At 36.5% G+C, this 9289-nt stretch overlaps 1 protein-coding gene across 4 annotated transcripts; it reads left to right on the top strand.

Annotated features, from left to right (window-relative positions):
* The first annotated feature begins 79 nt into the window (after positions 1-79).
* LOC116719851 (glutaryl-CoA dehydrogenase, mitochondrial-like) lies at positions 80-7696 on the top strand. 4 transcript variants are annotated; one of them, XR_004339275.1, is made up of 5 exons: positions 80-774; positions 3129-3161; positions 3260-3400; positions 4526-5443; positions 7128-7696. XR_004339275.1 is itself a non-coding variant. In XM_032562597.1 (5 exons), exons 1-4 carry the CDS (start codon positions 3008-3010, stop codon positions 5414-5416), a joined length of 639 nt encoding a protein of 212 aa, XP_032418488.1. In that variant the 5' UTR covers positions 2638-3007; the 3' UTR covers positions 5417-5443; positions 7128-7696. The 4 variants fall into 4 exon arrangements, 2 of the variants coding, with proteins under 2 accessions (XP_032418488.1, XP_032418487.1); XM_032562597.1 differs by lacking the exon at positions 80-774 and having other exon boundaries at positions 2638-3161; positions 4526-4696; positions 5244-5443; XM_032562596.1 differs by lacking the exon at positions 80-774 and having other exon boundaries at positions 2638-3161; positions 4526-4696; positions 4790-5443.
* The last annotated feature ends 1593 nt before the right edge of the window (positions 7697-9289 follow it).

The following is a 9289-nucleotide window of genomic DNA, read 5'->3' as shown; positions in this document are numbered from 1 at the left end:
ATGTTTTATGTAAAAAAAAAAAATAATAATATTGTTACTTTTGTGAATCTGCGTTTTTGTTTTATATCAAAAACTTGTAAAAAAAAAAAAAAAAAAAAGTAAGAGTGAGCAGAAATTATTTCCCTTTTCACATAAGTAAATCGTTTGCATTGCAAACATTTAGGCTATATACTTTTAAATGGAAAATTTTCATCATTATAACAAACATAATTAAAAGTATAATTGGCTATATACTGTAAAGAAATTAATAACTAGGTTATGGATAAAAAAAAATGGAAAAAGAAATCGATTTTCTTTTTCAAAAATTGGAAAAACATATACACTTACCGCTGAGTTAATACTTTGTGGAACCTGATATCAACCGGAACTGCAATTTTTAAAAAGTATTTCTTTGCCAGCTTTGCACATCTTTGTCAAATTTTGCTAAACGTCATCCTTTCTCCCCCCTTTTTTTCTTTTTCAGAACGGCTTAATCACAGTCAGATTACACTGAAGACTCCTGTGAATCGAACTGTATTCACAGGGAATTAGATTTAGATCTGAACTTAGGTCTGAGGAATTCCAACACCTTAACATTTGGCTGTATGTTTAGAGCCTTCCTACTCGAAAGCAGTACTCCGCCCCAGTCCCAAGTTATTTGGAGCCTGTAACAGGCTTCTTTCCAGCATTGTACTCTATTTTAACCACTCATCATATCAGCTCAGAACAGCTTTCCTGTGCCTGCAGACGAAACTCATCGCTACAGGGTGGCAGCATCAGGGAAAGTGTGTTCAGGTAATGAGCAGTGTTTTCCTCCACACATAACATTTTGCATGCAAGTGACAACAAATATTTTGTCACTTGCTGTATGCACTTGTTGCAACTTGACTTGGTGCAAGCTTTAAACTGGACTTACCATGGCTTTAATACAACAGTGCCATTCCTCTTACCATTGTTTGATAAAGTCTGGATTTGTGACGTACTCGGCTAATCATTATTGGGTGGACAGATAGTCCGACCTGAGCTGTGGAGCTCTGCAACTCATCACGAGTTACCACAGGCCTCTTAGCTAATTCTCTAAATTAATGTTCTCTCCTGGCTTGTCAGTTTATGTGGAAGCAGTTGTGCCACACTCTTAATATTGTCAGATAATGGATTTAACAGTGGCATGATAAATACATGTTCAAAGCTTGGGATATTGTTTTTTAGCCTAACCCTACTTAAAACAAAAACAACCAATGCCTATTTTGAAACCAATTGAGTCCAAATTAAGTTCTGATCAATCAATTTTATTCCAACAGAAAGATTAAAAGCGTAATCTTTAGTTTGTGGCTATCTGGCTTAATTACTCCACAATATACCACAAAACCTACAAATATGGACCTTTACAATGTGCATTTCAGAGTAATAATAGTACAAGTAAAAGATCATGCAACATTAAGAGTAGCACAATGTGTAAAAGGAGAGCCATAGGCTTGGTGAGATGCAGATAGATGTTAAACTTAGTTGATGACCTTCCTGGTAAAATAAAAACATCTTTGAAATGGCAACGCTTTGGGAGACACTCTCACATTTCTTAAAATAACTCAGTTTGCTGAAACTGTCAGACATAAAAGTGTAATGTGCAGCTTTGCCAGAAAAGGAATGAATAATTTAACAGAATGAGATGTAATCAGGTTTCCTCAGAAAACCATGAGAGCTCATCCCCTGTGCTATAACACCGCAGAAGCCAAAGCAGCTGAATACATCTTACAAGCTGCAAAGCTTTCTTTTAATTCTGTTTGCCTTTGATAGCATACTAATGTAGAACTTTGCAAAAAAAGAGAGAAAATACCAGTTTCAACAGGATTATTAGATTAAATGCTGTGTCTCAGAAGTGAATCTTTTGCAATATTTGTATTCCTGGAAAAATGCAACTGGAAGTTGTGAAAGTAAAGCTTTTTTAATTTTTTCACAATATGATCTCATCTCAAAATGCTCAAAAGACATTCTGGGACAAAAATAATCAACTGAACTCAATTACTCAAACTATAAATTTGATAATAAACATAAAGGGTAATCTTTATCTGCTACTGACAATAATGGGCCTTTAATTTGGAGAATACAACTCATACTACTAGCAAGTGAAAATTTGTATGAACACATGTCAAATATTCATGTTCTTGCATTTTACCACATGTTTAATCTTGATGGGCAATAAAGATCTGAATCTGCCATGTTGTAAAATAAAACAGATCTAAAACTAGATGTAGTGTAACTTTAGAACATTTATAAAATTAATTGGTAAAAATTGGTGCATTTTAAGCAGCAAATCTTCAAAAAGTGTACTCACTCCTCATTGGTTAGTTTTGTTGTTCTCTATGGGTAGACTGATATTGATATTGAAACTGGGCTGAAGTTATAAATATAGAATCTTAATTTAACATTTCATTTTCAATTTCTTATATAAAAACTGAAAAAACTCAGGGAGTCTATCTATCTATCTATCTATCTATCTATCTATCTATCTATCTATCTATCTATCTATCTATCTATCTATCTATCTATCTATCTATCTATCTATCTATCTATCTATCTATCTATCTATCTATCTATCTATCTATCTATCTATCTATCTATCTATCTATCTATCTATCTATCTATCTATCTATCTATCTATCTATCTATCTATCTATCTGTTGTTAAGTTTACCTGCCTGTAAGTTGTATGTATATATATGTAATGTTGCTTTCAAGCTTATAGAACTGAAAGTGTTTACCATTCTTAAATTACCAGCCTATGAGCTGAGAACTGGTAAAGCTACACCCTCGTCACACCCACCTCCTACTTGAGTCCAATAACTATGAACCATTTTGGAGTGAAAAGTCGTTGCTGAAATTCAGATAATAAAATATACGCAATAAATAAACAGTAAATCAGTGTGTTATTAATGTTAGAAGCACCAAAAAAGTTACGCAGAGCCCAGGGCACAGCTGCTGCATCTGCTAAAGGTACTTCCAGTGAGGGCTTAAATGAATTTAAGTGAGAAATGGGGGGAAAAAGCACAAAAAAAAAAAAAATTAAAATTAAATTAAATACAAATGAGAAGATAAAATTATATCTAAGCATATATAACACCTTGCATAATGCAGTGTTGCTGTGTCTTTTAGACGCAGAAGAGTTCAAAAAGCCCACAAACGCAGGTAAGTGTAGACTAAAAGAAGTTTGTCTAAACATTTTCTGCAGTTGTGTATGACAGTGACATAATTGATGTATGCATATACTTTTTGCTGACCTACAGCTAAGGTGGCTTTCAACTGGCAGGACTCTCTGGATCTCGAGGGTCAGCTGACAGAAGAGGAAATCATGATCTGGGACACCTTCCGCAACTACTGCCAAGAAATGCTCATGCCTCGCATTCTGATGGCTAACAGGCATGGACGTAAGTTAAGACTATTAGTCACAGGAAAACAAATTCATTCTAAACTTTTGTATGTTTACTTACACCTTTATAGAAAGTGTCAAAAGAGTTTCTGCAGAGAGCTGCAGGTTTTTGATTATTCAAACCTGTACCGCCTCACAGATTTCCACCGAGAGATTGTTTCAGAAATGGGGGAGTTGGGTGTCCTCGGGCCAACAATTAAAGGCAAAAGAAACACAAAGGCCTTAACTTATGCACACATTCAAATGACTGTGTAGAGGAGCTTCTGAAGTATTCATACCTTTAGAACTTTTTCACATTAAGAAGTGGAAAAAAGCACATTGTTTGCAAATTTTTTATACAAATAAATAGTTGAGCATGGTAGGCATTTGTATTAAGCCCACTTTGCTTTCTGAAGTCAACTAATTAATTGTAAGATGGTATATGTATGTAATTTAATCTCAATATAAATCCGGCTGGTTGTGTTAGTGGAAAAACAGCATCATAACTGAGGAGGTCAGCGGACATGTCAAAAAGAAAGCTTTGGAGGAGTTTAAAGCAAAGCTTGATGATAAAACAGTATCCCAAGTTTTAAATATTTTGGTGACACTCATCACTCTGAACATATCATTCTTAATTTGAAGTTTGGTATTGGCAGGAATATGCTGTGGGGATGCTTTTCTTCGTAACAGAAATGGAAGCTAGTCAGAGTTGATGGAAAACAGATGGAATAAATGGCTTAAGACAGGAGTGGAGGCCCAATTTCTTGAAGAACAATGACCTCAAGCATACAGCCAGAGCTACAATAGAGTGGTTTAAATTGAAGGGTAAGAATGTCTGTCAAAATGGCCCATTCAGAAACAAGACCAAAACGAATAATTTTGGTCTGTGGGAAGATTGAAAATATTAAGAACTCTCTTAATCCAATCTGACTCAGATTGTGGTATTTTGCAAAGAAGATAGGGCAAAAACGTCAGTCTTCATGTGTGCAAGGCTGGTATTGTACTTTGTATTGTTCACTTTATGATTATCCACAATCTTGTGTTAGTCTATTACATAAAATCTCAATATAATTTAACAAAATATTGTAAGGGCTCCTTTTTGAGTTGTTTGTTAACAATAATTTTCTCTCTGTTTAAACTACAGGATACGGCTGTGCAGGCACTAGTTATGTTGCTTATGGGTTGATTGCTAGAGAGGTTGAGAGAGTGGACAGTGGGTATCGGTCTGTCATGAGTGTCCAGTCTTCGCTAGTCATGCACCCCATCTATTCTTACGGCACAGAGGCCCAGAAGGAGAAGTACCTGCCCAGACTTGGTAAGGTGCAGCTTTTTTTCCAACCAACTTTGGTTCCAGAGGGAAAACAATTAGATCATTACACTCACCGGTATGTGTTTATTTATTCTGCAGCTTGGGGGGAAATCATTGGCTGCTTTGGGTTGACTGAACCAAACCACGGCAGTGACCCGAGTAGCTACCATTATTTGCTTAAAACAATGGTAGTAAGAAGTTCTGCGAACATTGTCTACTCGGATGTTGCCATGCTGTATAGTGTTAACTTGAATGCTGCTTTTTGGGTGTAAAGTCCAACCCAGCTCAGAGTTCCAACTTCTGAGGCAACTGGAACGCAGCACAAGTTTGAGAAGAAGGTGGACTGAGATGAAAAGTAAACCTGAGTGCCATCTGCAATTGAAACATTCTTGAAGGAAGGAGAAATGTAATAAAACAGAAGGGGTCCAAGAACAGGCCGATGAGGAAGTTAATTTTCCAGTAACTGGAAAATTATACTGATTGTTTTTTTTCACTTGAATGTGCTGAGCGCATCCAGACATATGATATGGACGGTGCTATTTTTTTCTGCCAGGATCACAAACTCACCTGTTGCAGACATTGCTGTGTTCTGGGCCAGGTGTGAGGATGGCAGAGTTTAGGGCTGGAATAGCTGTGGCAAGGCTCTGGATATTGCCAGACAAGCCAGGGACATGTTGGGAGGAAACGGCATTGCAGACGAGTACCACATCATCAGTCACGTCATGAAAATGGAGGCTATCAACACTTACGAAGGTGAGTGAGAGGAGCAGCCCAAACTTAGACAACAGATTCGACTTATACAGGTTTTCTTTACGAGTCCAGGGCAAAATAAATTTCAGTAAAACAACTCACTCTAGATGTGTGTGCAGTCACATAAACCAGGATGGGTTGTAATAAGAGGACCGATTGGTAGGGAAAAAGCAGGAAAAAGCTGAGCTATAAAAAGAAAAACACGTTTTAATACTGTATTTTCCAGACTATAGAGCGCACCATACTATAAGGCGCACTTACAAATTTTTAGGGGAAAAAAAGGAAACGTAAGCCGCACCGGACTATAAGCCACTGGTATCTCCGCCGCTCTCGGTTTTCCATAAGGACCCCGCAGAGGGCAGCAAAGGGCTGCGTCCTAATAAATCTGCTGGATTTATTAAGGCGCAGCCCTCCGTCTCCCAACGCCGAACCATGGATTCGTTCACGCTGACTTTACGTGCAGCGGCTCTATTTCCCTCCTGTACTGCCAGATCGATAGCCCTCAACTTAAAATCTGCATCATATGAGTTTGAAGAAATTTCTCCATCATGGCTGCTGCTTGCATGTGCTTGTTCTAAATGAAAATTAATACTTTCTTCTTTGATGTCCAATTTTGACTTCCAATGACTCACTTCCTGCTAAAGAGCCCCCTGGCGGTTGAAGAAAAACCCAAGCCACATGGTTCAAAACGTAGGAAAAAAGTAGCGGCTTATAGTCTGAAAAATACGATAGTTATCGATGTCATACCCGTGTTCTTAAAGCATGAGTTTATTTAATATTTTATTGTGCAAATGTTATTGCATTAAGTGCTGCATGCCTCAGCTATTGGACACATGAGAAAGTTCAATATATTATCTGTGCAACACTCTCAATGTTTTAAATCATCTTTGCACTAAATGATCTACAAAGACAAAAGTAATTCAGTCCAGCAAAGTGAGATATTATGTTATTTTATACCAAGCACACTCTGAAACGTTAGACAAAATGTGCTATGATATTATGTTCATACACTGTTGCTAAGTGATGAGATATTTTCAGAGGTAGTCATTTTGATTAATGCTTGTTTATCAGTAAGTTATCAGTTCAGCATCTGTATCTGTCAAAGATTTTCTACTGAAAAATCAACATATGGCGAGGAGAAGACAGAAAAAAATGTTAACTCCTGTAAGCGAAGGATTTCCATTCCGAAATTACCATAATGATAGGTACAGGGAAGAAGTGAAACAGTTTGGTTGAACTGAAGATAAAAATATTTCACCACTGTGCAATTCTTTTTTCAACATTTTGTGTATAGTTGTCTTAAGAATATAATTTTGCTTAACAGACAGTGACTGCTTTTGAATTGAAAGGACAATAAAAGACAGATGCAATAATAAACTCCAAAAATTGTGATTAAAAAATGGGGTTTTTAAACACATATCTTAGTCAAAACTCAAGAGGAACTTAGAAATTTGATCATTTTTTTTGTTCCTCTTCATTTACACTGGTATTGTGGTGGAAAACGGAGAAAAACAACTACTAATCATGCGTCATAAAACAAGGGGAAAATGGTCTGTTTTTATCTTGCAGTTACACATAAACACCGCCAGAGGTCAGCAACAGAATGTTGAAGTTCCATCTTAAATCACTTGTGCTATGTCAGAACACCTTGTTTAAGATGTTTTTTTTTGTTGTTTTCCTTTGACAGGGACCCAACGACATTCATGCTTTGATCCTGGGCCGAGCTATCACCGGGCTGCAGGCGTTCACCGTGGAAAAATAGATGGACTTCAGCATCTAGATAAAGCTGATGATCTGAAAAATCTGGGAAGTACAGTTTCCTCCTACAAGCAGCAGTGCTGCTGGACATATGTGATAAATACTTGATCACACTTATGTTTATGAAACTACTGGGACAAGATATTTATTTGTGTTGAAGTTTCATGCTTAGGGCTACTGTCAGTATTTGAACTATTGTTCACTATAAAAGTTATGACTTGTATAGTAAAAAAAAACAAACAGTTAAGCGTTTGATTGTTTAATAAGTTGGTGAATGTTATATTTTGTATTACTTGATTATGTAAATAAATTGGTTTGAATGATTATAGTTGAAATACTGTATATACAGACCCTGATAATTCCTCCGAGTAAGATTTGTGTGCTGCAAATGTTCTGTAAATAACACAACATAACTTGGCATTGTTCCCTTTTCTTGTGAATGTATTTATTACAAAACAATACGATGCTGAAACTGAACATGAAGCAAATGTGAACTTAGCTTTGGCTAGTCTGTTTTTGTTTTAGCTCATGTCCGAAAATGGTGAACTGAAACCAGAGGCAAAATCAGTTGTTTAGGAATAGAGAAGGAAGGAAGACACATGAACATAATTATTTAACACCAACGAAACCACAAAAACCATTCCACATGACTTCAATTTAATAACCCCAGTTGAGCATAGAATTAATTTGTTAGGGCTCTGCTCTCTGATTAATGTCGAGACCATCTTTGAGGCATGCCAAGGCCTGACTGGCCTCCAGGAGCTCGTGCTCCAGCTTAGAGCAGTTTTCCAGCACCTCTGACAGCTCCTGCAGCTTCACCTGGATTTCATTGCTGTTAAGCTCATAGATGGTGAACATTTCCTCTTTCATCAGCTGACACATCTCTGTCACCTGAAGACGAGAGGAAAGAAATAAGGCCAGAATCTCTGTTTAAAACAGGAGAGAAGGGTCTGAAGTAGAATCAGAGCTCTGTCCTCAGAATCAGAGCTTTTCTGGACAAAATATCTAAGAGGTATTCACACCTTCTCTGTTAGCTGCTTCTGAAAGCTGTCCATCATTTCCTGGTCTCTGGTTCGTCCATGGTTTATTTTTTCCACCATTTCTTGTGCTCTTTTGCTGATGTCATCAATGTATGAGCTGCAACCGATGTTAAAATGTAACAGGTGGAATATACGTAATTTCCTAAAACATGTTTACATTTTCTCTGCCTGCATGGGTGTCTTTGTACCTGCTACGGTGCTCTTGAAGCTCAGTCATGCTCACACTTGATGACTTGTTTCTTGACAAATCACAATCTGTATCTTCCACCTGAAAAGAAAGGAAAATATTGCAAGAAATTATTTCGTCATCCAGAAGAAAAATTACAGACCAAAATAGACATTCTCAAAGTATAAATAATCGGTTTGACCAAAACTATTTTTTTTTTACTCTTGAACCTTAAGAGAGCCTGAGAATTAACTTGGTAACTTACAATGTTTATGTTTTATGAAAAAGAAATGCAGTGGTTCATACCATTTATTTAAACAATGAGAGTATTTAAAGTAAGTCATGAAATTACATTTAATGTTAAAGAAGGTTCTTGCCTATATGTGTTTATCTAAAAGTAGATTTTATATAATTCCATAGTTTTACCATCAGTGAGTCTTCATGTCCTTTCTTAGGAGTAGATAGGGAGCTGGATGGAAGGTCATCAAAGAAGTAATCCATTTTGGCCTGTCTGACCGTAAGGCAGAGTCTGAGTTAAGGTTAGGTTGTAGGAAAGCACAAGATTAACTTTAGTGAAAGTAATGTTATTTACATTGAAAATTTTAGACCGCATGTAAAAATATTACCACTATGACAAACGAGTGCTAAAAAAGTTAATGTTAAGTTGAAAAAACATCAGGCTAAAACATTTGCTGTCTTTATAATGGGTGCATTATAAATAAATACAGTGAATGTCATTTCAAACCACTGATAGAAGATAAGTCCACATGAATTGTCCATAGAACCCAAACTAATGACATCAATATGTTTTGCATCATTCAAAAAAATTCTAAAACCTTAAGCAATTTACACTGACGGTGTGTGTTTTTCAGGGCCAAATGTCCT

The sequence above is a fragment of the Xiphophorus hellerii genome, chromosome 5 (assembly GCF_003331165.1).
Source record: "Xiphophorus hellerii strain 12219 chromosome 5, Xiphophorus_hellerii-4.1, whole genome shotgun sequence".
Taxonomy (NCBI): Eukaryota; Metazoa; Chordata; class Actinopteri; order Cyprinodontiformes; family Poeciliidae; genus Xiphophorus; species Xiphophorus hellerii.
This window is presented reverse-complemented; position numbering and strand designations above follow the sequence as displayed.